General features: G+C 37.3%; 1 protein-coding gene across 2 annotated transcripts in view; it reads left to right on the top strand.

The window, feature by feature from the left end:
- Positions 1-12,396, top strand: part of FRYL (FRY-like) — a 277,851-nt gene that overhangs the window by 257,001 nt on the left and 8,454 nt on the right. For both annotated transcript variants that reach the window (XM_011927311.1, XM_011927310.1), the window contains 5 exons: positions 2,222-2,469; positions 4,763-4,970; positions 6,452-6,601; positions 7,273-7,371; positions 11,652-11,720. In XM_011927311.1, coding sequence (XP_011782701.1) covers positions 2,222-2,469; positions 4,763-4,970; positions 6,452-6,601; positions 7,273-7,371; positions 11,652-11,720 — 774 coding nt within the window. The remainder of the gene's footprint in view (positions 1-2,221; positions 2,470-4,762; positions 4,971-6,451; positions 6,602-7,272; positions 7,372-11,651; positions 11,721-12,396) is intronic.

Below are 12,396 nucleotides of genomic sequence, written 5' to 3' on the forward strand. Positions count from 1 at the left end.
TTTCCTGAATTTGAATGTTGGCCTGCCTTACTAGGTTGGGGGAGTTCTCCTGGATGATATCCTGCAGAGTGTTTTCCAACTTGGTTCCATTTTCCCCGTCACTTTCAGGCACACCAGTCAGACGTAGATTTGGTCTTTTCACATAGTCCCATATTTCTTGAAGGCTTTGTTCATTTCTTTTTCTTCTTTTTTCTTTTGGTTTCTCTTCTCGCTTCATTTCATTCATTTGATCTTCAATCACTGATACCCTTTCTTCCAGTTGATCGAGTCGGGTACTGAAGCTTGTGCATTTGTCACATAGTTCTCGTGCCATGGTTTTAAGCTCTATCAGGTCATTTAACAACTTCTCTACATTGGTTATTCTAGTTAGCCATTCGTCTAATCTTTTTTCAACGTTTTTAGCTTCTTTGTGATGGGTTCGAACTTCCTTCTTTACCTTGGAGAAGTTTGATCATCTGAAGCCTTCTTCTCTCAACTCGTCAAAGTCATTCTCCGTCCAGCTTTGTTCCGTTGCCAGGGAGGAGCTGTGTTCCTTTGGAGGGAGAGAGGCGCTCTGATTTTTAGAATTTTCAGCTTTTCTGCTCTGTTTTTTTCCCATCTTTGTGGTTTTATCTACCTTTGGTCTTTGATGATGGTGACATACAGATGGGATTTTGGTGTGGATGTCCTTTCTGTTTGTTAGTTTTCCTTCTAACAGTCAGGACCCTCAGCTGCAAGTCTGTTGGAGTTTGCTGGAGGTCCACTCCAGACCCTGTTTGCCTGGGTATCCAGCAGGGGAGACTGCAGAATAGTGAATATTACTGAACAGCAAATGTTGCTGCCTGATCATTACTCTGAAAGCTTCGTCTCAGAGGGGTACCCGGCCGTGTGAGGTGTCAGTCTGCGCCTACTGGGGGGTGCCTCCTGGGTAGGCTACTTGGGGGTCAGGGACCCACTTGAGGAGGCAGTCTGTCCGTTCTCAGATATCAAACTCCATGTTGGGAGAACCACTACTCTCTTCAAAGCTGTCAGACAGGGACATTTAAATCTGCAGAGGTTTCTGCTGCCTTTTGTTTGGGTATGCCCTCTCCGCAGAGGTGGAGTCTACAGGCCTCCTTGAGCTGCAGTGGGCTCCACACATTTGAGCTTGGAGGCTGCTTTGTTTACCTACTCAAGCCTCAGCAATGGCCGGCGCCCCTCCCCCAGCCCCGCTGCCACCTTGCAGTTAGATCTCAGACTGCTGTGCTAGCAATGAGGGAGGCCCCATGGGCATGGGACCCTCTGAGCCAGGCACGGGATATAATCTCCTGATGTGCCGTTTGCTAAGACCTTTGGAAAAGTGCAGTATTAGGGTGGGAGTGACCCAATTTTCCAGGTGCTGTGTATCACGGTTTCCCTTGGCTGGGAAAGGGAATTCCCTTACCCCTGTGCTTCCTGGGTGAGGCAATGCCTCGCCCTGCTTCGGCTCTCACTTGGCGGGCTGCACCCACTGTCCTGCACCCACTGTCCAACACAACCCCGTGAGATGAACCCAGTACCTCAGTTGGAAATGCAGAAATCACCCGTCTTCTGTGTCGATCACGTTGGGAGCTGTAGCCTGGAGCTGTTCCTATTTGGCCATCTTGGACCAAAGTGCATATTTCTAAGTAAACACCTAAATCCTATTACTGAAGAGAAAAGAAAAAGTCTTCAATGTTTCTATACAATAATAGGTGATATATTTTAATTTCAAAATATTTTAAACCTATGACCATTTAAAAAAGTGTATAACTGATTCAAAAACTGTAAAAGTGGCCGGGTACAGTGGGTCACACCTGTAATCCCAGCACTTTGGGAGGCCAAGGCGGGCAAATCACGAGGTCAAGAGATCGAGACCATCCTGGCTAACATGGTGAAACCCCATCTCTACTAAAAAATACAAAAAAAAAAATTAGCTGGGTGTGGTGTCATGTGCCTGTAGTCCTTACTACTTGGGTGGCTGAGGCAGGAGACTCGCTTGAACCTGAGAGGTGGAGATTGCAGTGAGCCGAGATCAAGCCATTGCACTCCAGCCTGGGTGACAGAGCGAGACTCTGTTTCAAAAAAATACATATACATATATGTATTTATACATATAGTTAGACTGTATAAATGAACAACACTTAATAAAACAGACTTAGATGGATGGCAATACTTATTTATTGTGTTGTAAAATTCTTTTTTTATGTTTTTATAGTTCACTAAAAATATGATTGTTTTGTAGGATACAAGTTCAGTATTAAAGGAGGAACATGTTACAACCTTTGAAGATGAAGGGTCCTATATAATTCAAGAACAGCAGGATTCTCTTGTGTGTCAAGGAATTCTTGATTTAGAAGAAACTGAAATGCCAGAGCCTCTAGCTCCTGAAAGCTACCCTGAGTCAATCTGCGAAGAGGATGTTACCTTAGCTCTGAAAGAGCTAGATGAAAGATGTGAAGAAGAAGAAGCGGATTTCTCCGGACTGTCCAGGTGAGAATACAGTATCATAAACACCATAGTGAAGTGATAATCTCTCCCCTATTCCTTCCAAAGAGTGCCCCTGTATTCCAGTTTGCTTACTTTCATTTCTTTGTGCATTTCAGTCTGTAATCATACTTTGTGTGTTTTAGTCTAGAATCATACTATCTTCATTTTTAAAGATAGAATGCCTTACTCTAATGGGATATTTCTTCAATTATGGACATTCTCATAAAGAAAAACAATTAGGCCATTTTCAAAGCGTAGTAAGTGATATTCCACATTTAGAAGCACACCAAATATCTATTTTGGCATGCCAGATGGCCAAATGTTAAAATCAATATTGGAATGAACTTCCGTGATACCAGAATTTAAATCTAAAATATATCCAAAAAATTGTTTTTACAGTTTCATGATCAGTGGTCATATTTTTTAACTTTTATTTCTATTAAAGGCAGAAGTGATTATTTCTTAGATGCTAGATTTCTCCTTTTAAATGTTTATGCTCCATACATTAAAAATGTATTACCAAAAAGTATGAAGAATTCTCAAATGGAACTTTTTCTTTACTCATGGACTAACTTGAATAATCAATTATTATTTATAGTTTTTAAGGGAAATTTTAGTGGCTGTTATGAAACTCATATACCAAATAATTCTGTAACACATAGAATTAGAATATCCACTATTTAAATTTCATAAATATTTGTGGTTCAATATTATGTTTTTTATAAAGGTATCTAACTTCATGCACTCTGTGAGTGTATCTATTTCCCCATTCAACAATTTGGAGCTCCTGGATAACTGTTTTTATATAAAATTAATATTTAATAATTAGCAAGTATTTCAGAATTTTACTTTTACAATAAAAATTACACCTTTATACTTCATGTGATAATAGAGTTTTAACATATACAACACATTGGAGATTTTTTTTTTTACCGTCAACATATCAAGAATACTTACCCATATTTGAAAATATATAATCAGATATTAACAATAAATCTTAGTGATACACCTTTTTCATATTACTGATTTGAATATGGCAGTAGCCCATGTAACCATTCAATCATTAATCATGCACAAGTCCAGAAATGCCAGAAACGATGCTATTCAGCTAGTTGGCTTTCTAAAAGGCTGAAGCCAAACAGTCAACTTTGGCCAACTACTGCAGCTGAAATAGAATGGAGCATTCCTACTAAGCATACAGGTTATCTACTCTAGCTTATAGTATATATGTTAAAATCAGTCACCACAGTGACAGTTTTAAAATTAACCTTTTTGAGGTCTCATTTGTTTTCACTTCAGATGTCTGCTTTATTTTGATGGTTTTCTCCAGTCTTTACTTGGGTCCCTCTCTTCCATGTGCATTGCTCCAAAATTTCGATAAAGCCTTATAGAACTAGCTTGTAATGTGAAGCATTCAATCTTAAGACCTTGAATAACACATCTGTTTTATGGAGTGTTAGACTCAAATATTTCTTCATTTTTATGGCCGAGAGTTGTAGAATGTCCAACCCAAATACATCTTCATCTTTTTCCGTTGTTCCATTTTGGTTTGTATAATCTGACTTTTGGGATTATAAATTATTTGAAGGAAATGGCCAGGTCTTATGTTTCTTTGGATTCTAATCTATTATTGGCCATATTGCTAGGAACATAGTATGTGCTTATGAAATAACTGAGCTAGCTATGTGTTTCCTGGCTAATAGCATTTGGACCCGTAGTCCTGGGTTCAAATTCTGGCCCTGTCATTTCTTACCCAGTAACTAGACATATTATTTAACCTTACTGAACTTTTTGTTTCATCTTTAAAATCAAGATAATAATAGAACCTAATCTTCATATAGTTGCGAAGACTGAATGAAATTATCCATATAAGGCACCTAACATAGCCCTTAACACAAAAGACCATGATCAAAACTCTAAAAATATTATTATCCCAATGTGAGGCTGTTCAAATAAAAGCCTCCAAAATTGACCATTGAAAATGAAAACATTCTCATTGGTATTATTCATAGAAGTTACTAAAATTAATCCATAGTGGTGACACGTTATAGGAATTGGGTTATTTTAAGGTAGTTGCTTGAAATTAGAGTTCTAATTCTAAAAATGCTAACTAGAAAGAACAGGAATTCACTTATTCACACTTTCTTACAAGATTTAGGTGGTTGTACATTTTCTAAATCAGTGTGTATATATGAGTAAAAATAACCTGTCAAATGACTTAAGCTGTCTTACGTGATTGAGCCTATTCTTTTTTTCTGAGATAGTGTTACGATATTTGTGATATCTGTGTTAACAGTCAAGACGAAGAAGAGCAAGATGGTTTTCCAGAAGTACAGACATCGCCTCTGCCATCACCATTTCTTTCTGCCATCATAGCCGCCTTTCAGCCTGTAGCATATGATGATGAAGAGGAAGCCTGGCGCTGCCACGTCAATCAGATGCTGTCTGACACCGACGGGTCCTCTGCAGTGTTTACTTTTCATGTGTTTTCTAGGCTTTTTCAGGTCAGTGAGGTTCAGGGTATCTGAATTTATATTATAGTTACCTATTCAAGTTATAGTTTTTCTTCTAAAATCAGCATCTCCAATTTTAATATTCCTACCAGTTTTCTTTAATAATTTTTTTTTTCTAAGCTAGTGGTATTACTTACATTGACACTGTGTCATTGTGGTATTGCTGGTACATTACACAATGACTGGTACAGATTTCTCCCTTAAGGCAATTAGAATAAAACTTCAAAACAACATCTGATATGTTTTCTGCAGTATGCTTAGGCACTATCAGGATACCAAAAAAATAAAGGCCTAAGCTCTGCCTTCAGGGAGCTTACAGTTAATGTATCATAAATCAGTTTATAATCAAGGGTTAAAGTAATGGACACTTTTATGACTCTGTGAGGACCTTAAAATTTTTAGTTATTAAGGTTGCTTCCTCCCCAACAATAACGATAATATAAGCTAAAATTTATTGACTACCCACTACATGCTAGGCACTGTGCTAAATGGCTTTATAGTAAGTGTTCTCACACCACAACTATGGAATGTAGATTTGATTTTTAGCATTCAGTGGAGAGGGAAACTAAGGTACAGAAAAATGCCACCATTTAAGTTATATCCTCTGAACTATCTACTACCTTTCCTCCCTTTTCTCCTCCCAAATTTTGCCCATCTTGGAAGACTCAGCTAAATACATTTTCTTACCGAAGCTTTCCCAACCACTCCAACCTCCAGTCTCTCTCTCCTGGAAGTTCTTTAGCACTCATTAACGGGAGCGCTTATTTAATTCTGTACTTACTGCATCACTACTTGGTTTTTCTACTTATATTCTTACTGATATTGTAAGTTTCATGATGGCTCAAAGTGTGGATTTATGCTTTTTATTTTAATCATAATGCCACCTAACAGTGCAACACATATAAAAGTAGGTATACTTTAACCATTGATACTACTGATAATGTAGTCTAATTGATTGACTTACTGAGTCAGGCATTGTCTGTTTTATGAAAATGAATATCCTTGGACTCAGAGAAAATATTACTCTTAATACATTTTTTATGACTTTACCTAAAGTTAAGCCAGATGGCAGCCCATAGTCAAGAATGGTAAACTACATTTACTGAAAGTTTCTTTCAGGTAATAACTTTTGATGAACAACTTCCTCAAGACAAGTGAGGACTTTGATTGCTAAGAATGTACAGCATGCATCCATCTGTCTGCCTCTGATGAAAAAATCTCAGGAATAGGGAGATGACTGGCATATAACATTAATTTTTTCAGTAATACTATTTTGTAAATTTTTGTTTCTTTTTAGAAATTAATATGTTTTCTAAGGAAATACCTAAAAATATGGATTTACAGATCAATGGTTAAAATTCTATATATCATTGTAATTTTAAAATAAAAGTCTACCCTATTATGCTTCTTTACTTAAAGGTAAAAAAAAGGCTTTCTTATGAAACACTAAACTCTTTTGCTTTTCCCCATAGACAATTCAAAGAAAGTTTGGAGAAATAACTAATGAGGCAGTCAGCTTTCTTGGTGAGAGTCTGCAACGCATTGGTACCAAATTTAAAAGCTCCTTGGAAGTGATGATGATGTGTTCAGAATGCCCAACAGTCTTTGTGGATGCTGAAACAGTAAGTTTTTACATGCAGATTTATTATAAAGACTACATTTGAATGGCATCATTCAGTAAGTCTTCTTTTTTTTCTAAGTAATTCTGAATTTTATGGTATAAAGTTTCAGATTTTCAACACGATTGTAAATATTTGGCAAACTACAATTCTGGTATATTAGATGCAGCAACTTGTGACTATTTCTGATTCTGACTCCTTCCTGCCCTTACCCTCCACAGAGTCCTAGATGGGAAAGCTAAAAAGTCATGCTCTAGAGATGGGTAATTTTTTTATTCTTAAATAAAAATGCGTAAGAGATGCCTAAACCTCCCCCTGTGAAATACCCAGGCCTCCTGGTTCATTTCCTGATTTATTTCCAAGCACACTTCTAGATTATATATTAAGGTATTTAAAGAACTAAGGTTTAAAAATCTTCAAGGTTGAGGTATGTACTGGTCCTGCCTGACGTCTTTGAAAACACTTGAGGATGTCCTTCCTCAGACTTCTGAAGTCCCACTGCACTCCTACTCTGTTCCAGTGAGCGCTCAGCTCTTAGTAGGGGACAGAGTAGAGTAAGAGAATATCCAAAAACCAACTAACAGGTATTCCATAACTGAAAAGTCTCATGATTTTGTGAGTCTCGTGATTTCAATCAGAAATGGTAACCTGGGTCAATGTTTCCGATTTCACAGCTGATGTCATGTGGTTTGCTGGAAACCCTCAAGTTTGGTGTTTTGGAGTTGCAAGAACACCTGGATACATACAATGCCAAAAGAGAAGCCACTGAGCAGGTCAGTCTCTTTTTACCATATGCGAAAAGTGGTTTGCTCTTGACACTGGAAGGGTAATCCTGGCAGCAGAATAGCCCAGACAGAAAAGAAGACTTCTTAGCACCTGCCTCAGGGTTTTCCTGAGAGCAGCAGGTTCTTTGAGCTCTCTATCCAGCGAATTCCTACCTTTGGCTTTTAAAAATCAGCTCTCTAACAGCACAATGGAAAACCATAGCTTTGTAAAAAGCTCTGTGGAGACTATATCGCTGCTGTCAACATTCCAAGTGGGGAAACTGAAGCAGTATTTCTCAGTGCATTAGAGAATTGTGGTCTAGGAAATCCACAACCTCTGACAAAGCCATGATCTTTTTCCCACGGTGTGTACATGTACATAGGCAAGCAATGGGAGAAAAAAGCATTAGATAATCACCTCCTAAGAAAGGCCTCTTCAAGTCCAATCTGGCATTGAAAACAGAGTTCCTTCCCTAAGAGTAAATCCAGCACGTTTTCAATTGGGAGGGGCAGAAGAACAAAAAATAGTTTTTCACACAAACTGCATACAGCAGACAATTATTTTTCTAGGAGATGGGTCTTTCATTAATAAGTAGTAAATATCTATGACATGTATAGGCCTATGAAAAATGAAGTGTGTGGTGGTATCTCATGGTACTATTCTGCATTTCCCTGATGACTAATGTTTGAGCTCCTTTTCAAATGGATCTCATTTAAGATATTTTGTGAATTGTGGCTTCAAGTACGTTGTTCATTTTTGTAAATGGGTTGGGTTTTTCTTATTGATTTGTAGGGTCTTTTTATCCTAAATGGATATATCCTCTTTTGGATATATGTATTGCAAAGATTATTTCTTCTCTGTGGCTAGCAGTTTTGCTATCTTAGTAGCATTTTTTGATAAACAGAAGTTTTTAATTTTAATAAGTCCAGGTTATCGGCCTTTTCCATCATGGTTATGGTTTTTGTATCTTCAGAAATCATTGCCTACTAGAAGCAAAGGTAGATTGTTAAAATACTGGTCCCATGAATCATGCTTCTCTGTGGCCACACCCCTTTGCAATGTGACTTTCCTGTTCTTCCCATGAAGAGACAAGAGTCCATTTCACCATCTCTTAAATTTGGGATGGCCTTGTGATTTGCTCTAACCAATCAAGTTCAGAAGCAATGCTGTGTAACTTCCAAGACTAGTCCTGAAGTGGTCTTTTGTGGCTTCTGCTTTTGCCATCATACTGGTCAGAGTGCAAACTGGGATAAACTCTGGGAAACTATTTGACCTCTAGCCTGCTGGAAGATGAGGCCATGTAGGGGAGAACAGAGGCATTCCAGTTGACAGCCAGTGTGCAAGACATATTAGTGAAGCCAACTTGGAACTTCAACCCTGCCACTTCCCCAGTCCAGCCATCAAATGACTGTAGACTGATGAGTGACCCTAGGCAAGACCAGAAGAAAACTCCCAGCCAGCACATAGATTCATTTTGGTTGTTTGAAGCCATTAAGTTTCAGGATGGTTGGTTTTAAAGCAATAGATACAATTTATAATAGGAAAATATCAAACACCTACAAATAAATCTATCTAAAGATAGCTCTACCTCTATACAGAAAACTGCAAATATTGAAAAAAATGAAAGACCACCTAAATGGAGGACTATATACCATATTTATCAGTTAGAAGACTCAATATGGTAAAGATGTCATTTTCCCCCAAAATGGTCTATAGGTTTAATGCAGTCTCATTCAAAATCTCAGATGGCATATTAACGGAAATTGACAGGCTGATTCTAAAATTTTTAGGAAATTAAAACAACTAATAGTGCATACAAACTTCTTGAACACAGGGTAGCAAACTATAGCCATCAAGTCATATCTGGCCCACTGCCTGGTTTTGTAAATACAATGAGTAGAAAACAGCTATCTGGTTTACTTACATATTGTCCATGGCTATGTTTGCACTGTAATAGTTCAATAGTTACAACAAACACTATATATGGTTTGCAAACCCTAAAATATTTACTGTCTGCCCTATTTAATTTTCCTGTTAGTTTTTGAGTTATACATTCTTTTTATTATTCTTCAAGACTTCTAAGGCTCACAAGTGAATTGAATGATTTTTCTCTCTCCAGCACTGAGAGACCAGCAGTCTCTGCCGACATTCTCAGTCTCCCAGAGGCTAGTGTGTGATTTCGTAGCCTCTCCCCCTGCAGATAATAAACAGGAACAGCAAGTGTCCCAAGGGGAAACTGCACAGAGACTATTGGGGTCACTTCTCTGCAGTTCTCTTTTCTCCAGGATATTGGCCCTCAATATCTCACTATCTATCTTTGAAAACTGTTTTCCCAGCCCAGTGAAACTGTAGGGCATAAACTCTAGGCCACTGCTTTCTGTTCAGCCTCTATGTGCAGGGACGTGAATATGAATACACCTAGAGTAAGCACTGGGGCAGGTATTGGGCTCACTTCGGTAATTTTCTCTGTTTGAGTTTTCGCTGATAGGATTCAGCTTCCATAGTTGTCCTTGCAGGATTGTTCTTATATAGGCTACTCCATCACACCCAGAAGTAGAACCTCGACAGTTAAATTTTAACCTTCATTTGAACCTTGAATAAAGAAAATGCTGTGACAGGAAAACTGATTAGATGTGAACTGGAGGGTGCTCTGTGCACAAACTACCGTATTTTGTATGCTCTGGCTGGAAAGGTGTGGACCTGTATCTCTCAAGCCGTTGTGCAGCCACAGGACTATATGGTTGGCTTTTGTCTTTTAACAGAATAAAAATCAGCAATAATTATGTTGAATAGTACCCCCCAAAAGGCTGTATCATTAGGTACACTGTACAAAAATAAGCCATTAGTCAACTGAAATTATTATTTTCAAATTTATTAGTATACTTGGACAAACTGGACAAGATAAGGGATAATTAAGATTTTAACATTTTGTATGAATAAAGATTAATGCACAGGTTCCATGTTAGATGTCAACTGCATTTTACTGATACAAAGAAATCCACTGATAGCTTTTGACAATGGCTGCCATCAGCTGTATCTCACTAGAAAAGCTTAACATGTTTTCCTTCAGAGATGCTGTCAAGCAAATAGCCTAAGGGCCGGTGAAACCTGAGAGACTGAAATAAAAGGAAAATAAGGTCAAAGAGATCATTTTTGAAATAACTGAAATGTCCAATTTTAATTCTTTGTGGGTACAATATAAGCTACAATAGAGAATGTTAAATGTCAAATACTAAAATACTTTCAGAGTAGCTGCTTAATGCAGCTAGTTTGAGTTTCTCAAAGTCCTAATGATTTCATATATATATATATATTAGTTGTATTGTTTAATAGTATAATAAAAAAAGAACTTAGAAGTCAAAACAACTGATAATATCAAACTGTCCAAAGCTAGGAGCTTACCCTGAATGTACTTAACTTTTACTTCAGCCTGGAAACTCTGTGAGTCCAGCGTTCTTTTCTACTATACCACAGTGCTATTGTTTTATTTATATTTTGCTGAAGAAAATGTACTTTATTTTTGAAGTATTCCTTTTTTTAACTTTATTTTTTTAGAGACAGGGTCTCCCTATGTTGCCCAGGATGGTCTTGAACTCCTGCCCTCAAGCAGTCCTCCCCGCTCAGCCTCCCAAAGCTCTGGGATTACAGGCAGGAGCCACCACACCCAGCCTGTACTTTTATATCAACATTAGGTATACCCCCAGAGAAGGAAAAACCACATTTGGCTTCTACATCCAGTATTGTTTGGAAATAACATGTTTGTCATTCATTACTGTCCAAAAAGAAAGAAAAGAATAACAAGATTTAAAATGGATCTTGATTGCCAGTTCACAGATTTAAAACTGACACTAGTCTTCTGAGAATTATACTTCTCATAAGCAACAGACCTGCTTAATTCTAAGTTGCCTTTATTATATTGACTAGAGGGGAAGCACATCTTTCATTTCCCCGTCTTATGTTACACAAAGGTCAGGCATAGGTTATGAAGATTTTCATAAAACCTGCAAAATGAAGAATATCCTTTACTGAAATGGAACATCACAGGTCCCTAGAATGGAATGGGTTTTGTTAGTATAGCCGTCACAAGTGTGTGCCTCTTGTTATATTAATGCTATCCCTGCTTTTGTTAGTTCCATGTAAATGATTTGGCTTGAATAGGGATAAAATTCTAGGTCTGCAACCAATCCTAGAACTTCAAGTTAGCTTTAAGTTTGGTGTTGTATATGGACAGGCTGTTACATTACCCATTTCACTGTGCATATTAAATGTTACTGTTACTTATTTTTAGTGGCTAGATGATTGTAAGAGGACATTTGGTGCCAAAGAAGACATGTATAGGATAAACACAGATGGACAAGTAAGTTTCTTGTTCTTGTTTTTGCTGTATTTCTGTATCAGGTAAAACAATGCATATGTTCAAATATCCTTATTTGATTATTTCTAAAAATAAAGAATATTTGTAAAACTTTTCATTCTGGTTATCAAACAATCTTTGTAAAAGCTCAGTGAAATACTGGTTTTGTAATGAAAAATTCACTTTAATAAAAATGAATGACCAGGTTGTGACTGAAGCTTAATAACATTCAATAGATAATCTTGATGGATATCTGGAAAGCCCAGGTCGGCTTTTAGTTGCATGTGCCTCTTAAAGAAAAATTTGTCCCATGTTAGTATTCTGCTATTCTGTTAGATAAATTGGTCAAGAAAGCAAACCTAAGAATAACGTGATATAATACATCCATACTAAAGGTAAAATTAGAATTGAATAAATTATAATGTTTTTCTCTAATATAAGGCTGAGTGAAAATAAAGCATTATATTTTCTTAGAAAGGTGCACATACATAAACACATACATTGAAGTGAGGATAAGTTAGGGCCTACAAGTTATTTTATTTTTTTATTTTTTTTATTATACTTTAAGTTCTAGGGTACAATGTGCATAACGTGCAGGTTTGTTACATATGTATACTTGTGCCATGTTGGTGTGCTGCACCCATCAACTCGTTAGCACCCATCAATTCATCATTTATAT

The sequence above is a fragment of the Colobus angolensis genome, unplaced genomic scaffold (genome assembly GCF_000951035.1).
Source record: "Colobus angolensis palliatus isolate OR3802 unplaced genomic scaffold, Cang.pa_1.0 Scaffold71, whole genome shotgun sequence".
Taxonomy (NCBI): domain Eukaryota; kingdom Metazoa; phylum Chordata; class Mammalia; order Primates; family Cercopithecidae; genus Colobus; species Colobus angolensis.